The sequence below is a fragment of the Salvelinus fontinalis genome, unplaced genomic scaffold (genome assembly GCF_029448725.1).
Source record: "Salvelinus fontinalis isolate EN_2023a unplaced genomic scaffold, ASM2944872v1 scaffold_1282, whole genome shotgun sequence".
Taxonomy (NCBI): domain Eukaryota; kingdom Metazoa; phylum Chordata; class Actinopteri; order Salmoniformes; family Salmonidae; genus Salvelinus; species Salvelinus fontinalis.
Genome location: NW_026601491.1, coordinates 88 through 20,822, shown reverse-complemented (window position 1 = coordinate 20,822; position 20,735 = coordinate 88). Strand labels below are relative to the sequence as shown.

The window sequence follows — 20,735 nt, the reverse complement described above, 5'->3', positions numbered from 1 at the left end:
ACACACACACACACACACACACACACACACACACACACACACACACTTCATATACAGCATCCAGTTAACTAGAAGGAATTACGAGGCATATGTTTGAGGTTAGGTATTCATTATGAAACAGTTAAAGTGTTTAAGTATCACATCAAGTGTGGGGTAGAAGTGGCAGACTCCAGTGGTTTAGACACTACACTCTACTTTCAAACCTTTTAAGAGGAAGTTAATGTCGGGGCAGACACAGACACCCACGGCTCTCGTAGAAGTACTCAAACGCTCTTCCATACAACGACTGTGCGCTTCCTCAACAATGTGTTGCATTGAAATGAACTGGGAAGTCTTTCTACAAAACAAACACAGTTTATTGAATTATCATCAACTGTACATTATGTTCAGTGCTGACACAGTTTTGCTACATACTTTGGTTGTGAATTGGAGACGTTCACATTTCACCCCTCGTTATGACTGAAGGACAGGCAGGTATTAGGGTGCAGTGAAGAATTTGTGTGTTCACCCCAACAGCTGAACGGTAAAAGAAGAAACTCCCCTTAGACACAGAGCATCTTACCCTCAGCACCATCTGGGGACAAAACAGATCAGTGTCTAGGGACAACTTCCTCCTCCTCGGTACTGAACATTATGTAGATGCTGGTCACAATGCTAACTTCTGTTTTACATTTTGAAAGATCTTAATAGCCAACCCTAGCACTTAACAGGCACTGTATATCGTTTGAGTGGAATCCAATAGTTTGGTTGACTTCCATCCAAGTCCGGTTAGTCCAAGATGATGTACTGATAAATGATAGAGGATCAAATCAATGGATTCCATAGAAGCATGTTCTCCTTAACCCCCCTGTCTAGATGACCCTGTGGGTTGTTCTACATCGGCAAGATTTAGGTCCAGACTCAATGTTCAGATTGTGTCAGGCTAGCCAAAGCCCGGTCTGTCACCCCGTATTAGTAATAATCCAGTAGAATTGAAGTCCATCGTTAAACATCAACCAGACCACCCAAAAAATTATCCAAGACGTAAAAGAGACGGGTCAAAAAGGGCACAGAGAAAGTAGTACAGTTAGTTTCTTTAATATCGTTTTAATTTACATTGTTCTCCTCCTCTCGCCGATCCCCCCAGTCTCCTCTGATAGGCCGGTCCAAGCGGGGGTCCTGTGGTATTCCACGGACTTCCGTGGCTCTGCCTGAGCCGGCAGGCTCCACTTCCCAGACATTTTCGTAGCTCCAAAAAAAAGGGCACCATCCCAAAACTCACATTTGAATCTTCAAAAAGTGTTCTGGTTGACCATTTCGTTTTTGGAGAGACATTTCCATTTGATTTGGAAAAAGGTCCGCCTGGAGAACACGCTTCAACAACCCCAAAAACAAAAAATAAATCCTTAAAAAAAAAAGAAGGCTTATTCTACTTTCTGTTCTCCCTTGAATATCAAGCAGAAGGGAGAGGCCGAAAGCAAAAACGTCACAAGTACACCAGGACATGAAAATAGATATATATATTTATAATATATATATATAAAATGTCTTTTACTCCATTATGTACAATTTTCACAAGACGTCCAGGGAGCAACTGTTGTAAAGACAAAGCGCCGCTTCGTCCAGTCACATGACAGAAACATTCATCACGTTAAAAACAGGCCCAGGAACCAATTCAAAACAGCAAGACAATTTACATCTTCAGTGCCCATAGGCTTACAGTCTGCAGCGATAGCCAATCACAGCCAGGCCAACTGCCAATCGCAGTTCATGGTGCCTTCTGAGCACCAATCCGGGAGCGGTATCGGCCGACATTGTCTGTAGTCCAATCCCTGGTGGTCTTTGAGGTTAGGGGGTGTGGTGAGTGAAGTAAGAGGAGGAGGAGGGGCTAGCAGCTCCCCTTGTCAGGCCAGTAGGAGGGGTCAAACTGGTGTTTCTAGTAGATCACCTCGTACACTGTGGCCTTCTTGTCTCCGGAGCCCGTCACAATGTACTTGTCGTCTGCAGAGATGTCGCAGCTCAGGACGGAAGAGGACTCCTTTGACTGTTGATGGAAAGGGTCAAAAAAACATGTTAGCGATCCTATTCAGAGCATGTAATGTGTTTGCCTGAACTAACCTTGTCCAAAGTGACCATCTCTCTTGGTTGGTCTGAAAGACAATCCTCTGAACAAAACTGTTTGCTTATGATTTACAGATTACAACTGACAGTGGTAGCTGGGGTTTCCATGCTGTTGGTCATGTCACAGGATTGTGAGCATCGATGCATGTTTGAGAGTGTGTATATTGATGTGTGTGTTATTGATTGGCGTACCTGGAATATGCTGGCACCGTACGGAGTCCTCCAGGCATTCAAGAGGTTGTCCTTCCCCGTGCTCACAAACCATTTACCTTCAAACACAGGACATGATACATGAGCTCAGAGTCCAGGTTGCCCTCACCAAGCAGGACAGGCCTGCACAAGACTCTCCAAGCACAAAAATGCAAGTCCACATGGTTTAAGATTTAGTAACTAACACAATACAACTGATGTGGGGCAGTTGGTGTTACTTGTTGGTACAGGAGAAGTACCAACTAAACAACATGGTTCGTTTCCTTGAGAAAAAAGGTTTCTACACTTGAACTACATAAATAGGGGTTATAAATGACTTCATGCACCCTGGACATGTTTCTTACCACAGTAGGCGAACTTAAGCGAGAGGACGCAGCTCTCATGCAGGTGAAGCTGGTACTTGTCAGGCTTGGTGTGATGGAGAACCTCCACGTTGCTGCTCTCCATGCCCACTGCCAGCCACTCCCCTGTGGGGCAGTAGCCTAGAGAGAAGATCTGGGAGGAGACGGGAGGTGGGGGTGAACCAGGGCAAAATAGTGTGTGTGTGTGTGTGTGTGTGTGTGTGGGATGCAACGGTACACTGTATGTTGTCGAACCGTTCGGTTCAATACGCACACGTGAACCACGGAATTACGATACGCCTGTCATTTTCCTATAACAAACGTGCTTATTGCGCTGCAGACTACACGCACATTGTACATTCAGATCCGCAGAACCAGACACGCAGCTAGTGGCCGTTAAGGGGCTCCTGATGGCCAACAAACTTTACTCAACAGCAATGTCTCAAAATGTGGCAACCGCAGTGACAGCAACCCCCTCCCCCTTAAACAACCAATGGACGATTTGCAATGACATCTCAGTAGGAAACCTCCCTAAAAGGGGCCCCGTGAAGAGGGGAAACTAAAAACAAATATTCTCTCAGCTCCAACGTGACAATGGCGAGCGCTAGCGAGACAGAGAGAAGCAAATTTGAGGCACCGCAGTCTTTCAAATCCGCTATATGGGAACATTCTGGATTCAGCGTTCAATACGATGACGAGGGTAAGAAGACCGTAAACAAACAAAGTACAGTCTGCAAGCATTGCTTTTCCACTGTCGGCTACTCGAGTGGAAACACTTCTAACACAATGTGTCATTTACGTGGCCATCACTCAGCCGTATCCCTTGCAGGTGGAGCTGGAGCAAGGAGAGTCCACTCGTTAGCCAAAACTATGTACTGGAAGCTACCTGACTGTGACGGTTCACCATGTACTGGAAGCTACCTCACTGTGACGGTTCACCATGTATTGGAAGCTACCTCACTGTGACGGTTCACTATGTACTGGAAGCTACCTCACTGTGAAGGTTCACTATGTACTGGAAGCTACCTCACTGTGAAGGTTCACTATGTACTGGAAGCTACCTCACTGTGACGGTTCACTATGTACTGGAAGCTACCTCATTGTGACGGTTCACTATGTACTGGAAGCTACCTCACTGTGACGATTCACCATGTACTGGAAGCTACCTCACTGTGACGGTTCACTATGTACTGGAAGCTACCTGACTGTGACGGTTCACTATGTACTGGAAGCTACCTGACTGTGACGGTTCACTATGTACTGGAAGCTACCTCACTGTGACGGTTCACTATGTACTGGAATCTACCTCACTGTGACGGTTCACTATGTACTGGAATCTACCTCACTGTGACGGTTCACCATGTACTGGAAGCTACCTCACTGCGACGGTTCACTATGTACTGGAAGCTACCTCACTGCGACGGTTCACTATGTACTGGAAGCTACCTCACTGTGACGGTTCACTATGTACTGGAAGCTACCTCACTGTGACGGTTCACCATGTACTGGAAGCTACCTCACTGTGACGGTTCACCATGTACTGGAAGCTACCTCACTGTGACGGTTCACCATGTACTGGAAGCTACCTCACTGTGACGGTTCACCATGTACTGGAAGCTACCTCACTGTGACGGTTCACCATGTACTGGAAGCTACCTCACTGTGACGGTTCACTATGTACTGGAATCTACCTCACTGTGACGGTTCACTATGTACTGGAAGCTACCTCACTGTGACGGTTCACTATGTACTGGAAGCTACCTCACTGTGACGGTTCACTATGTACTGGAAGCTACCTCACTGTGACGGTTCACTATGTACTGGAAGCTACCTCACTGTGACGGTTCACTATGTACTGGAAGCTACCTCACTGCGACGGTTCACTATGTACTGGAAGCTACCTCACTGTGACGGTTCACTATGTACTGGAAGCTACCTCACTGTGACGGTTCACTATGTACTGGAAGCTACCTCACTGTGACGGTTCACTATGTACTGGTCTGGGAGATCTATGTGTTGCAAACTCGGCCCCTGTATGAGAGTCATACAAGCGCACACTTAGCCCTAGAATGAATGAATACTGTGACTGAGTGGAAGCTAGAGAGACCAAATATCCCAACCCCAGCCACTACAGATAACGCACAAAACATAGTGAACGCCATCCGTGAAGCTGATGGGGTTTGAGCCCCACATTGGATGTTTTACACACATCCTGAACCTCACAGCCAAGAGGGCAGTCTCTCTCAAGGCAGTGTCCCGCCTCCTGGGGAAGGTCAGAAAAGTGGGGATGTTTTTTCTCTCTCACAAAAGCAATACCGCCCATTAAGTTGACAGTTAAGCAAGAGATGCTGAATATACCAAAGCACAAATCAATCCATGATGTCAGAAGAACCCGTTGGAATACCATATATAACATGCTGGAACGTTATGTGGAACAGCAACCGGCCATCTACTCTGCTGTATTGGACAAGGCTCTGAGGAAGTCGGTCAAAGACAGCCATGCTGACGGACAGTGAACTGAAGCTGACGGACAGTGAGCTGAAGCTGACGGACAGTGAGCTGAAGCTGACGGACAGTGAGCTGAAGCTGACGGACAGTGAACTGAAGCTGACGGACAGTGAACTGAAGCTGACGGACAGTGAACTGAAGCTGACGGGCAGTAGAACTCATTCGGCTACTCAAACCCCTGAAAACAATGACAACTCTCACGAGCAGTGAAACAAGTCCCACCTCATCAATGATTCTCAACTCCGTGGCACCAGGTCCTGAGGACAGTGCAACCATCAGGGAGGCCAAGGCAGCCATCACTCAGGACTCGGAGAGAAGATACACAGAGCCAGATCTACCTTCACAGAGTTACAGCCCTTGAGCCGAGGTTTAAATCCCAGCCTGCTGCAACAGGGATCATCAAAGAAACTGTGAAGCACAAACATCTGGTATCTGATCTATTTTTTTTAAAGTTATGAGATAGTTTATTGTTTTTATCATGTGCGTTAAAATGTGCTGATGTTTTTTGATGAGATGTGTCACTTACACTTAATACGTTTATTCTTATAGTTTCAAGCAGTGCAAGCAGGGCCATCCACAGGGGAAGAAAATCCATCCTCATTATCCCCTCCTCAAAAGAAGACTCCCGTGTCAGAGTTTTTTGGGGAGCTTTTCAGAGCAGCAGACCAGGCTCTTTTCCAAAATGATTGAGGAGGTGGTCCCCTCATACAAGGCAGCAGCTTCCTGTGGCTGCTGATCCTTGTGTGTGGTGGAAAACAAACCAGTCAAAGCTCCCCATGTTGAAAACACGCAGAGCCTCCGTGTCCCGGGAACCTCTGTTGTAAGTGGGAGTTGTCTCCACCGCAGGGACGTTCTCGTCTTGCTTCAGAGAATGTTGACATGCTTAACTTTTTACAGAAGAACCTCAACATAGAGGAATAGATCTCTCATATAGGACACCAACTTGATGTTGCATTTTGTTATTTTTACATGTAATATTGCCTATACAAGTATGTACCCTGTTTATTTAAAATAGAGAAGGCAAAGCACCTACAGCTTGTCAAAGCTAAGAAGCACTTTTCATTTTATTCTCCCCTTGATGTCATACAGTAGAGACAGAAACCAGGCAGTCAGTCATGTTGACATTTTTCTGAATGGAACGTCTTATTTGTCTATAGGCAAAATAAAATAGTTAATTGTTTAAAGGGTGATGTTCATTTTGTTTCTTAAATATAAAGATACCAAAACCGTACCGAACCGTGGGCCCACTGTACCGTTGCATCCCCTGTGTGTGTGTGTGTGTGTGTGTGTGTGTGTGTGTGTGTGTGTGTGTGTGTGTGTGTGTGTGTGTGTGTGTGTGTGTGTGTGTGTGTGTGTGTGTGTGTGTGTGTGTGTGTGTGTGTGTGTGTGTGTGTGTAAACACATGTACGTACCTGGGAGGTGAAGTCATGCTGCTGGAGCTGGCGTCCCTCCCTCAGGTCCCATGAGCGGACGGTGTTGTCCAGACCTCCGGTCCACAGCTTGGTCCCATCGTGGGAGATGTCAATACAGCTGGCTCCGTCCGTGTGGCCCTGGAACTGCCTACAACACCCAATACAAACACCGTGGACTTAGTCAAGTGATTCCACTCACGTTTTGGACATTTCAATGTAATCCCACTCCAATCATTACTGCTACTCCATTCCTGCTAAAATCATATGGGTAGTAGTACATCCTTCCCAGCCCCCACCAGTCATCTGCTCTCTTCGGATAGATCACTCACCTGACCAGGGTCTGGTTGTGCAGGTCCCAGACGGCGATGTTCCCATCACTGCAGCAGGAGAAGCACACTTTGGCGTCGGGGGAGATGGCCAGGGCGTAGCAGGCGGGGGCCGAGGAGGTGAGCTCCGCCTTGATACGTGGCGTCGGAGAGGCCAGGTCCCAGATGGTCAGCGTGCTGGCCTCACCACCCACAATCAGGGTGCGGCCATCAGGGAGGAGCTTACAGGAGCGGATGTAGTTATCCCTGTTCTGGAGACAGAGAGGGAGACACTTAAGATTTGGGCTTCAGACAGTTATCCTGATAATAGCTGGTATCGTGAGACACACAAATGTATTGTTAAATATTACTACACTGTTTAAGCGAGGAACACAACCATTTCACTACACCTGCAATAACATCTGCTAAATATTGTATGAGACCAATAAAATGTGATTTGATTTAAAAGCAGGTGTGGCAACAAAAGCAAGTATGGCGACTCCAACCCCATTGGATGAATTGAACGGATGTGGGTGGAGCAGTATCTCCATAGGGATGCTGGTTGTGAACTCACAAAAGCTCTGATAAAGGCCTTGAGGTCGATACATAAAGCTTAATAAAGAGCCGTGGCCCTAGCGAGAGCCGTCTCGTGGCCCCAGCGAGAGCCGTGGCCGCAGCGTGAGCCGTGTGCGAGTTTCTTATTTTTCCTCATCCTATTCAACTGTTAAAATGCACCTGCAACAAAGACAGCTCAGATGTGTGAGTGCCTGTTGAAGCAGGTATGACGATAAAGCATCAGAGTGTGTTTGAGTGTGGCTTCCCTCGGCTGTGGTGGAGCGAGACTCATTGTCAGCTTTAACAAGGGCAGAAGAGTGTTAGCTGGACTCTGGCCATGAGGCGGGGGGGGGGGGGGGTGAATGACAAATCAATAGAGGGCCGGGGCTCTCAGATGAATTAAACAGCTTGCTGATGACTATATAAGACCTGGTCACACAGCCAGCACTCTCCCTCTTCCCTCTGCTCTTTCCCCCTCTCCAAAGTGGCCAGGAGACAGTATCAAACTGATGAATGGAGAGGATGGGAGAATGACTAATGTGGTGGGTACTGATGAACCGGGGCCGGACGATCAGAAGATCATTACTTTTGGTCTTTTTCCAAAACGTCACACACAAGGCCGACGAACAAGACGCTGTGCCTTGAATTATTACATTCACAAGAGCAGATGGAGGGAGAGGGTGGATGTGGGGTTCAGAGGGTGGATGTGGGGTTCAGAGGGCTGAAGGCAGCAGTGTAAAGTACTTAAGTAAAAAATACTTTGAAGTACTACTTAAGTTGTTTTTGGGGGTATCTGTACTTTACTACTTTTGACAAGTTTTACTCCACTACATTTCTAATGAAAATAACGTACTTTCTACTCCATACATTTTCCCTGACACCCAAAAGTACTCGTTACATTTTGAATGCTTAGCAGAACAGGAAACTGGTCTAATTCAAGCACTTAGAGAAAATCCCTGTTCATACATCAGCCCTATGAAGAGCATCCTCTGGTGCCCATCAGTAGGCTTGATATCTCAGTCCATGTCAAATGATAACCGTCACAGTATCATCTCAGATACATGGCTTGTTCAGCTTATCCTGTTAGCTAGCATACAGCCCAGCCAACCTAAGTTACAGCCTTCGTCCCACGTTGTCTGTTGTTATGCCTTACGCCATTATAACAACGATATGATCATTCAACAGATGGCTTTATCCACAGTGACGCTCATCCAGTTGAAACATACAGTACCAGTCAAAAGTCTGGACACACCTTCTCATTGCAGGGTTTTTCTTTATTTGTACTATATTCTACATTGTAGAATAACAGTGAAGATATCAACACTATGAAATAACACATTTGGAATCATGTAGTAACCAAAAAAGAAAAACCCTTGAATGAGTAGGTGTGTCCAAACGTTCCTCTGGATATACAATACCAGTCTTTCTAAAACAGAAATGCCTCCTTACCAGGCAGTCCAGTTGGGACACGGGGCTCTTGCTGCCCGGCTGGCTGATGTCCCAGATCTTGACGCAGCCCTTGCCGCCGGTGTAGACGTGGCGCGTGGGGTTGCTGATGGTGACGGCGCACACCACCTCGCCGTGGCTCAGCGTGTTGATCTGGCGGGCGTGGCGTGGGATGCCCGGGCCTATGAGAGCGTCCGGGGGAAAGGGCACCGGCTGCATCTGGCCGTCGGCGCTCACATGAAAGGAGTAGGCACTACCGTGGGGAGAAAGGGCAGTTGTTTTGAGCCAAAATGAAACCTGGAACCAAAATGTTGGACTTGACCTGTGATGTTCAGGCTCTAGTGATAAACAGTTGAAACAAAGGGTTGGGAGACTTACGGCTTTCCTCCAGAGATGGACGTGAGGCTGGCTTGCAGGCCTGGTCTCATGTGGGAGTGAGGGTCAAACCCCGCCTGGGAAAACAGCACAGACAGACAGTTAGCATGTTAACACGATAGCCTAACAAACAGTGGAAAGCCTATCCATGCAGCCAACTAGGCTAAGCTAAATGTTCAAATAGGAAACTTAGCATCACTGCTTCTGTAGCGTCAAATAAGGCAGGGGTACTCAAGTACTATTTGAGAAGGTCCGATCACACAAATGTCCTATGTGGCAAACCCCCAGCTCGCAACCCAATGCTACCCAGAACTGGTCACACCCATCTTGTTGGCAGAGAGATAGTTTTGCATCTTGTCGACAGAGAGATAGTTTTGCATCTTGTCGACAGAGAGATAGTTTTGCATCTTGTCGACAGAGAGATAGTTTTGCATCTTGTCGACAGAGAGATAGTTTTGCATCTTGTCGGCAGAGAGATAGTTTTGCATCTTGTCGGCAGAGAGATAGTTTTGCATCTTGTCGGCAGAGAGATAGTTTTGCATCTTGTCGACAGAGAGATAGTTTTGCATCTTGTCGACAGAGAGATAGTTTTGCATCTTGTCGACAGAGAGATAGTTTTGCATCTTGTCGACAGAGAGATAGTTTTGCATCTTGTCGACAGAGAGATAGTTTTGCATCTTGTCGACAGAGAGATAGTTTTGCATCTTGTCGACAGAGAGATAGTTTTGCATCTTGTCGGCAGAGAGATAGTTTTGCATCTTGTCGGCAGAGAGATAGTTTTGCATCTTGTCGGCAGAGAGATAGTTTTGCATCTTGTCGGCAGAGAGATAGTTTTGCATCTTGTCGGCAGAGAGATAGTTTTGCATCTTGTTGGCAGAGAGATAGTTTTGCATCTTGTTGGCAGAGAGATAGTTTGCAGTTTTAAGTTACATTTTTCGCAATTCTATACATCTTGGAATGGGCAGAGATGTTTGTTGCTGTTTTAAAGCTCATTTCCTGCAATTCTAGATATTTTTCCAGGTCTTGTGTGTGTTTATAAACTGGGTGGTTCGAGCCCTGAACACTGACTGGCTGACAGCCGTGGTATATCAGACCGTATACCACGATTATGACAAAACATTTATTTTTACCGCTCCAACTATATTGGTAACCAGTTTATACTAGCAATAAGGCTATATACTAGGTATATGGCCAATATACCACGGCTAAGGACAGCATCCAGGCACTCCACGTTGCATCGTTCAACAGCCCTTAGCCGTGGTATATTGGCCACATACCACACCCTCTTGGGTCTTCTTGCTTAATTATACGACACCAGGGGTGGAAGCCTGACCTAGTTCAGTATTACTAGTATAGCCCCGCGGTCCGTACTGAACCAGTTATGAGTGTGGGGGACATAAGGGCTATTCTTACTATCATGTCATACTGTGGATTCTACATTCCTTTAAAAGGCAGAGCCTTTGCCCAGGTTTGTGGTAACGGTGTAAAATCCCACTAATGCTAATGAGAGCCTGGGAGATTTCCACACACACAGAACTGTTTTGACTGAGCTGTTATTTTTCCCCTCCCTTGTAGCACCAGACATCAAAGCAGTGGAGTTAGGCAATAGAAACATTGGAGTTAGCTAACACTTTACACAGAGAGTAGAGAAATTATTTTTTTATGCATTTCTAAAGAAATATTGAAAAAGTGAATTATTGAAATAGGAAATTCATTGTAAATTGGCTGCTAGTCATATTACCATAAGTCTTTTAGCCGACAGCCGTGTTGGCTAACTCAACAGTAGCGCTGCTGAGACATGTAATATATAGTGAGAAGTGAGTATGATGTACGTTTGCATGTGTGTGTTTGAGTGAATACCTTTTCTTTCCTCTTCCTGTGTTGTAATAGTAACAGTAGTCTGTGTTGTAATAGTAACAGTAGTCTGTGTTGTAATAGTAACAGTAGTCTGTGTTGTAATAGTAACAGTAGTCTGTGTTGTAATAGTAACTGTAGTCTGTGTTGTAATAGTAACTGTAGTCTGTGTTGTAATAGTAACTGTAGTCTGTGTTGTAATAGTAACAGTAGTCTGTGTTGTAATAGTAACAGTAGTCTGTGTTGTAATAGTAACAGTAGTCTGTGTTGTAATAGTAACAGTAGTCTGTGTTGTAATAGTAACAGTAGTCTGTGTTGTAATAGTAACAGTAGTCTGTGTTGTAATAGTAACAGTAGTCTGTGTTGTAATAGTAACAGTAGTCTGTGTTGTAATAGTAACTGTAGTCTGTGTTGTAATAGTAACTGTAGTCTGTGTTGTAATAGTAACTGTAGTCTGTGTGACTGTGTTGTATTGGTAACTGTAGCCTGTGTGACTATGTTGTATTGGTAACTGTAGCCTGTGTGACTGTGTTGTTTTGGTAACTGTAGCCTGTGTGACTGTGTTGTAATGGTAACTGTAGCCTGTGTGACTGTGTTGTATTGGTAACTGTAGCCTGTGTGACTGTGTTGTAATGGTAACTGTAGCCTGTGTGACTGTGTTGTTTTGGTAACTGTAGCCTGTGTGACTGTGTTGTCCCGTGTAGCTCAGTTGGTAGAGCATGGCGCTTGCAACGCCAGGGTTGTGGGTTCGATTCCCACGGGGGGCCAGTACAAAAAAGTATGAATGTATGTACTTGTAAGTCGCTCTGGATAAGAGCGTCTGCTAAATGACTGCTAAATGACTTAAATGTAAATGTAAATGTAAAATGACTGTGTTGTTTTGGTAACTGTAGCCTGTGTGACTGTGTTGTAATGGTAACTGTAGCCTGTGTGACTGTGTTGTAATGGTAACTGTAGCCTGTGTGACTGTGTTGTTTTGGTAACTGTAGCCTGTGTGACTGTGTTGTATTGGTAACTGTAGCCTGTGTGACTGTGTTGTTTTGGTAACTGTAGCCTGCGTTTAGGGAAGAGGGGCTGAAGGTGAGTATGTGGCTTCATGAGGTGGAGTTTTAGGGGAGCGTACCATGGGCGAGCGTCCGTACGCAGCAGCGGCCACGCTCATCTGGGGGGAGATGTGGAGTCCGGCGTAGACCCCGGGGCTGGTCAGGGAGCCGTTCATCTCGTGGTGGCCCATCATGGCGAAGGGCGTGGCATAGGAGCCAGCTATGGACAAAGGGGTACGCAGGGCTGGAGCTGCTAGAGAGAGGGAGGAGAGCGAGATGGTAAGAACAACTGATTCTGTCATAGGCAAATGGGCAGACCTACAAGGAAGTTATTTTCTTGTTAATCTATTTGTGGTTAGCGGGCGAGTGTGTTTGTATACATGTGGGTATGAGTGTGTATGTGTGGAGGACTCACCCAGTGCCTCCATGCCCGAGGGCTTGCCCATGATGGGCCGTAGACCAGGGGTGGTGCTGGTGCCTGGTGTGGGGGCATCGTTACGAGGTGTGGGGGTGTTAGACTTCAGGCCCGGTGTGGATGACTTATCATTCTGACAGAGAGAGACTTGATGTGATTCATGTTGCTTAATTCCAGCGTGTTCCATTGTAATTCTAAATGATGCCAATTACAAAACAATAGAACCCCAACCCACCTAGATCACTGGCACCCCACCCACCTAGATCACTGGCAGCCCACCCACCTAGATCACTGGCACCCCACCCACCTAGATCACTGGCAGCCCACCCACCTAGATCACTGGCACCCCACCCACCTAGATCACTGGCACCCCACCCACCTAGATCACTGGCACCACACCCACCTAGATCACTGGCACCCCACCCACCTAGATCACTGGCACCCCACCCACCTAGATCACTGGCACCCCACCCACCTAGATCACTGGCACCCCACCCACCTAGATCACTGGCACCCCACCCACCTAGATCACTGGCACCCCACCCACCTAGATCACTGGCAGCCCACCCACCTAGATCACTGGCACCCCCCCCCCCCCCAAACAAACTGAAATCAACTTGCAACCCCCCCCCCAAACAAAATGAAATCAACTGGCAACCCCCCAAACAAACTTAAATCAACTGGCAACCCCCCCAAACAAAATTAAATCAACTGGCACCCCCCCCCCCCCAAACAAAATGAAATCAACTGGCAACCCCCCCCCCAAACAAAATGAAATCAACTGGCAACCCCCCCCAAACAAAATGAAATCAACTGCCCCCCCCCCCCCCCCCCCCAAACAAAAAGAAATCAACTGGCAACCCCCCCCAAACAAAATGAAATCAACTGGCAACCCCCCCAAACAAAATGAAATCAATTGGCAACCCCCCCCAAACAAAATTAAACAAACTGAAATCAACTGGCAACCCCCCCAAACAAACTTGCAACCCCTCCTAAACAAACTGAAATCAATAATAATTAACAAGCAGCTACCAAGAGACAGGGAGAGAGAGGGACAAATAAAATACCAAAATAAAAGACCAAATCCCAAAATAGCTGAACCGCTTTCCCCCAAAATCCAGTGACAATTTGAGTGGTGAGCTGAACATAATCCAGTCTACTAGTGCCAGTTAGAACCCTGTGGGGCCACATAAACCTCTATTAGAGATGGGCCTGTCAGAGCCCTGACATCCAAGATGGTGGTCCTTCTTTAGCCCTCATTTCCCTTTAATCTGCACCCCTCCACCACACCCCCAGAACTAAACATCAGTCCTGACTAGTTAAGCACATTATCACAGCCAAGGAGATAGGGCTGGTGAGGGAGGGAGAGCTCTGTAGTTTGCTCCCTGACTAGACCAGTAATTAAGCACATTGACATGGGGCCTGGTAAGAGAAGGAGGGATGGGAGAGAGAGAGAGATGGAGGGTGGGACAGAGCAATCTCCCTGTCCTTGCCCCGGTTTATTTACGATCCGGGGCTGGGAAAGCAATGAACATTTATTCTGCCTGCCATAAAGGATATTGAAAGGAGCAGAGCACTGTGTGTCTCCTGTGTGCCTCCTCTCCAACCCTCATTCAGCAGTTTAATAGCTACACTTCCTCCCATGTATGAGCCCCTCACACTCACCCCTTGTCTATTGTTTTCCCCTAGCCCCTCCTTTCCCGTTTCTCACACACACACTCACGTGGGCGTGGTCCTTGGCTTTGGAGGAGGGCGTGCTGCCAGAGGAGGCCACGGAGGCGGGGCTGTTGGGGGCGTCCTTCTTTAGGGCCCGTGATTTGTCCAGACCGTTTTCTGGAGGAGAATGGGCGGGGCTGGCCCTGGGAGTGGCTGGGTCCTAGAGAGAGAACAAGAGAAAAATGATGAGGGAGAGGAAGAGAGAATGAGTGGAAACACACTGGAACATGTAGATGAAGGTCAAACAAACCCAGGCCTCATGTACACAGACAGACTTTGTTTCTCCTCTGTCTCCGTCACTCTGGGGGTTCCATCCCCTCTAGGTTTCTTTGAAAAGCATTTCTTTGTATAAGCATGTCTCTGTACAAATAAAGGTTTTATTTGGTACACATACACATAAGTGGATGTTATACACAACCACACGGTTCCATTTCCTTCTTTATTTTAGGGGAGGTTTCCCCGGTGACCTTAGTGAGGGTGTGACAGCTGTTAAGGTCTCTGTCAGCTCTGGTTCCTCAACAAAGACACCAGTGTTCAGTCACTAGCTACCAGAGAGACCAGGTGGAATGTGGCTCTGCAACTCAACCACACTAACATACCAACACACTCATACGTGTGTCCACTCAAACACACACATGCAAGCGACCAGCTGCTCTTACCTCATTGGACACATCCACGACCAGGTCGTCACTTTTGTCTCCATCGCTATCCTGTTGAGAGACAGTGTTAGACAGTGACCACACTTATATCGGAGTGTGTGAGCAGTACTTGTGTGTGTGTGTGTGTGTGTGTGTGTGTGTGTGTGTGTGTGTGTGTGTGTGTGTGTGTGTGTGTGTGTGTGTGTGTGTGTGTGTGTGTGTGTGTGTGAGAGCAGTACTTCTCCTGTTTAAATGTGCTGAGTGTATTATGTGTGTGTGTGTGTGTGTGAGCAGTAATTCTCCTGTTTAAAGGTGCTGAGTGTATTATTTGTGTGTGTGTGTGAGCAGTACTTCTCCTGTTTAAAGGTGCTGAGTGTATTATTTGTGTGTGTGTGTGAGCAGTACTTCTCCTGTTTAAAGGCGCTGAGTGTATTATGTGTGTGTGCGCGCGCTCCCACTCACGTATCTGCTCATAGTGTCCTTCTCCTCCACCTTGCGTTTCTTGGAGTCCATGCTGTAATCAGAGGAGCTGCGGTGCTTGTCGCTGGCTGCACGCAGGCTGTCCGACGGAGACACCGAGTTATTCTGGAACAACACGCAGACAGACGAGGAACCATGTCAGACACAGGAGTCTTCCCATGTAACAAAACGTCGAGGAGAAAAGTGCTCTGTTAGTTTAGGTCTTGAAGTGTGTCTTTGTGCTGTAGAGACAGCCATCTTAGAGGGGAGAGCTGCCAGGCCACCGATGGGGCTTTACCAAAGTCCTTCAAACACACACCCCTTGACAGAGCTACACCTCCCCTCAGAGTAGAGGATATCAGCTCAACAAGCACCATGATGCATTAGTGAGGGACAGGGAGTGAGCATGACTGAGTGAGCCCAGGAGACAAACTGCACATTCTACCAACTGACTCATCTTCTACCAGGCCTTCCATTGACTGAGGCTGCTGACACACAACGCAAACAATGCACAACTTGTTTTCCTGTCTCCCTCCTGCTATCTCTCCAAAACACACACACACACACACACCTGAACAAACACACACACCATCAGAAAGGAAAACACCAGGTGAACAGTGGTTCTTTCTCCAGAGCTGCTGGTTTGAACGGATGACTGCTGGAGAGAGGGCTGGAGTGGTGAGTTCTGACCTCACACAGGTCGACACCTTGCCAGGACCACTCAGTGGTTATACAGTACATAAACAAGTAGCGAGGAAGGGACAGGAAACTGCCTAAACCACAGGGACTGAATGACAGGGGAGACTCAATGAGTGAGTGAGTGAGAGCACAGAAGGAACGTTGACAAAGAGCAAACGGAAACGGCGAGGAAAAGTAGAGCAGGAAAGTTGTCGAAAAAGAGGGAGTGAAAGAAAGAGGAAAAGGCAGGTGGCATCCAATGAGAGGCCAGTAGTGATGCAGCTGGCATCCAATGAGAGGCCAGTAGTGATGCAGCTGGCATCCAATGAGGCCAGTAGTGATGCAGCTGGCATCCAATGAGAGGCCAGTAGTGATGCAGCTGGCATCCAATGAGAGGCCAGTAGTGATGCAGCTGGCATCCAATGAGAGGCCAGTAGTGATGCAGCTGGCATCCAATGAGAGGCCAGTAGTGATGCAGCTGGCATCCAATGAGAGGCCAGTAGTGATGCAGCTGGCATCCAATGAGAGGCCAGTAGTGATGCAGCTGGCATCCAATGAGAGGCCAGTAGTGATGCAGCTGGCATCCAATGAGAGGCCAGTAGTGATGCAGCTGGCATCCAATGAGAGGCCAGTAGTGATGCAGCTGGCATCCAATGAGAGGCCAGTAGTGATGCAGCTGGCATCCAATGAGAGGCCAGTAGTGAGGCAGCTGGCATCCAATGAGAGGCCAGTAGTGAGGCAGCTGGCATCCAATGAGAGGCCAGTAGTGAGGCAGCTGGCATCCAATGAGAGGCCAGTAGTGAGGCAGCTGGCATCCAATGAGAGGCCAGTAGTGAGGCAGCTGGCATCCAATGAGAGGCCAGTAGTGATGCAGCTGGCATCCAATGAGAGGCCAGTAGTGATGCAGCTGGCATCCAATGAGAGGCCAGTAGTGATGCAGCTGGCATCCAATGAGATGCCAGTAGTGATGCAGCTGGCATCCAATGAGAGGCCAGTAGTGATGCAGCTGGCATCCAATGAGAGGCCAGTAGTGATGCAGCTGGCATCCAATGAGAGGCCAGTAGTGATGCAGCTGGCATCCAATGAGAGGCCAGTAGTGATGCAGCTGGCATCCAATGAGGCCAGTAGTGAGGCACTGAGTTGAGCTCCCCACTTGTGGCCATGCTGGGCAGGCTGGGGGGGAAGGGTTAGGCTGGCACTGCCAGGATGCACTGGGTACACTGGGCCCTCCATGCCAAGCCCACACACTCATCCAGCCTTTCATTACCCACAGAGACAGAGAGAGAGAGAGACTAAAGAGAGGACAAGAGCTACCTATTTTAACCCCTCACCCATGTCCACTGAGAAAGAAGAAACGAACGACAGCGAGAGTACAGAAATAAAAGGAGCAAGAGAAAAAAAAGAGACGGGGCCTTGTGGTTGACAGACAGAACGAGAGAGAGGAGGATGTGGTTGGGCAGCGTTGGGGTGCCCCATTCAGAAGGGCTTTCTAGGCAACATGCCCTCGTCCTGGCTGCTGCACAAAGGAATCTGACTCTTCGTGATTCTAAGTCAAACCCTCCATTCTACCCCTCCTTTTCCCCCCATCCCGGCTCTAAATATGTACATGAATGTTGCCATTGTGGCTCCAAAATGCGCAACTTCTCTTTTGGAGAGGATAAAAGGAGAGAGACAAATAGAGGTGGACTGGCCTGAGGGGTTGAAAGAGGGGAGGTGGGGTGGGTAACTAGCTAGCTACCTCCTGTGCGTTTTTGGTTTTACTATCCTTGTGGGTATCAGAAGTCCTGTGTCAGCATGCTTCAGTTCAGCTGAAGTCGACTAGGCGAACCGAACAAGTGTGTTCGCATACTCCCTTAAAGACATGCGCTTGAAAAAATGAGGGGAAAAAAGCAGCAATAGTAGTTTGTCCATTTTGAGACGCCGTAGCCAGTATACACTTCCTCAAAAGTCAGAATTAAAAAAGTAATTACATTTTGACGTTTCTGCCAAGGAGATCTTAGTCACGCAATTTTACATGAACTATGTTTGATGCAATATTTCTCAATGAAGAAATGTGCATGCAAACGAGTCGTCTCTCATTGAACAACAACAAAGACTATTGAAGAATCCCTACAGCTGACCAATCACGGGCGAAGACGTCGGCTCCCAACTGGCCTCGAGAAAAAAATGTGCCCGAAAAGCCCCAACATTTTGTCATACTATATGCATAAACTCTTCCAAACTGTTCCGTCTGGGAAGCATGCGGACACCTTTACAAGAATAGTAAAAACAGGGACAATTCTGACAAGTGGGGACATTTCACCAGCCCCCACAAGGGAAAAGGCTATTTTAGGCTTACGGGTTAGGTTTAAGGTTAGGGTTCGGTTAAGGTTAGGGTTAGATTTAGGGTAAATATAATTTTGAATGGGAATACATTGCTTGGTCCCAACAAGGATAGTAAAACAATGTGTGTGTCTGTCTAATACACAGTGGCCTTTTAAGGCATGATTAACAGACTGGATAACCTCACCCCTATCAGGTGACCTGAGACAACAGGACAGGAAGGGAGGAAGCGACTGAGGGAGATGAGGGAGGGGAGTGACGTTAGCATTAGCACTACTAATCGCAGGGGCCCAGTTTCGTTCCCTTCAGACATGACTGCACCCATTCACGCTGCCCAGTCATTGGGAACCCAATCACTGCGTTGTCGCAGCCGCCACCGCATCGCTATCCCTGGCTATCAGAGAGATTTAATCCAGTCTAATAAACAGAGGCTTTAACAAGAGAAGAAGCCCGGGGGAAGGAGGGAGGCAGGAGGAAACTATTCACTATCTGTGTTCAGAAATATTTACTGGAAGTAGGCAGAGAGAGAAAGAGACAGAGAGAAAGAGACAGAGAGACAGACCAAACGATTGAGTATGAACAGAAAGGAAGGAGAGAGAGAATGATTACAACAAACAGACAAAAGGAAAAGGAGCGTATTAGAAAACAAAGAGAAAGATGGAAGGAGTCAAAGGCAGAGAGGAGGGAGGAGGGGTGGATAGATGGGCAACAGTAAATCCTCTTAGGAGAGACGAGAGTCAAAGTCTCTTTTAATTGTGATGAAATTATAGAGCGGGCTAATCCTCGCCTGGTGACTGGAGTCATTTTCCACCTGGATTAGATAGTGTAGAGGGGGAAGCAGCACCAGCTCTATGAGGCAGACTCGGCTCCCCCCATTCATTATTTGATTGCAGAATAGCTTATACCAGACAAAACGTGTGTGTTCTACTGCAGGGATCAGGAATTTTACATTTCTAACAAGGCGTGGTGTTTAAAGTCTATGCAAAGTGCCTTAGTCACCAAACAGACTGGCTCAAAGTCAATGTCAAGGGAGGGCAAGGTGGGTGAGAGAGGGTGAGAGAGGGGGCGGTAGAGATGGGCGGGACCTCAGAAGAATAAAGGACAACTTACCGTGCTCGACTCTCGTTCTTTTACCAGAGGGATCGCCAGGGGGGAGTGAAAGGATGACAGGCCAAGAGGGAGAAAGTGAAAAGAACGTTAGTACGAATGGCAACATGTATTGTGACTTAACGGGTCTGCATTCACGAGAAAAATACATTTTTAAATACTTTGCTTTGACATTCAGACAAGTTAATTTAATGAGTGTTTACAGCCACTGTGGCCTGAGAGTACATGGACATCAGGCCACCCAACTCATACCCAAACAAAATCAGCACAGAACCAAAATGGCTGTAATTTAGAGCCACAAATGTCCACTGAGCAGGGACAAAATGGCCACAATATCAAATCAAGTTTATTTTATATAGCCCTTCGTACATCAGCTAATATCTCGAAGTGCTGTACAGAAACCACAATGCCTATTGTATGGATCCAAAATGGCCGCAATGCAAAGTGACACTGCACATTGAGCAGAACCACCTGACTATCCACACCCTCAAGCGCCTCACCTCTGTGCTCCAGGTCGTGGTTGTTCTTCTCGTCCTTGACGGAGGGCAGGTGGGCCTGGCTGCCCAGGGCGCCCAGCGCCAGCAGACCGGAGCCTGCCACGCCCGGGATGGGGGGTATGCCGGGGGGCTGCAGGCCCGAGGGGTGCGGGGGCATCTGGATGGGTGGCCCACCGTGGGCAGCGTGGGACAGGTGTTGAGCCTGGAGCTGCTGTTGCTGTTGGGGAACAAGACAAGTGGGTCGGCTGGGAAGAGACCGGGGGACTGGATATACAACACATGGAGGGGGCTTAGTTCAGGTGGGCACAACGTTACACAAACTCTCAGAAATATGTACTGGCTAGAGCTGATGTCAATGGCACATTTCTATCTGCAGCGGTCTAAACGTGACACTCCACTGGATAACAAGCCCTGGTACTGTGGTTCTCAAATCTCTTCTCCAGGAACCCCGAGACGTTTTACTATTGTGTTTTAGCATAGAACTAGTTCACCTGATTTACCTAGTCAAGGGCTTGATGATTAGTTGACAAGATGAATCAGGTGTGCTAGTTCTGGAATAGATCAAATATATTAACCGGCTGGGGGTCCCTGAGGAGAGGTTTGGACCGGCTGGGGGTCCCTGAGGAGAGGTTTGGACCGGCTGGGGGTCCCCGAGGAGAGGTTTGGACCGGCTGGGGGTCCCCGAGGAGAGGTTTGAACCGGCTGGGGGTTCCCGAGGAGAGGTTTGAACCGGCTGGGGGTCCCCGAGGAGAGG

General features: G+C 47.7%; 1 protein-coding gene across 1 annotated transcript; it reads right to left on the bottom strand.

Moving 5' to 3' along the window:
• Window positions 1-334: 334 nt before the first annotated feature.
• LOC129848907 (transducin-like enhancer protein 3-B) lies at window positions 335-20,270 on the bottom strand (the record flags this gene model as incomplete). Its single annotated transcript, XM_055916008.1, has 14 exons — window positions 335-2,023; window positions 2,293-2,369; window positions 2,655-2,805; window positions 6,572-6,719; window positions 6,901-7,148; window positions 8,881-9,130; window positions 9,256-9,329; window positions 12,230-12,402; window positions 12,565-12,697; window positions 14,288-14,440; window positions 14,940-14,990; window positions 15,381-15,503; window positions 19,488-19,504; window positions 19,985-20,270. Coding segments are annotated over 14 exons (1,992 nt in total), but the record flags the coding sequence as incomplete, so codon positions are not given.
• Between the last annotated feature and the right edge of the window lie 465 nt (window positions 20,271-20,735).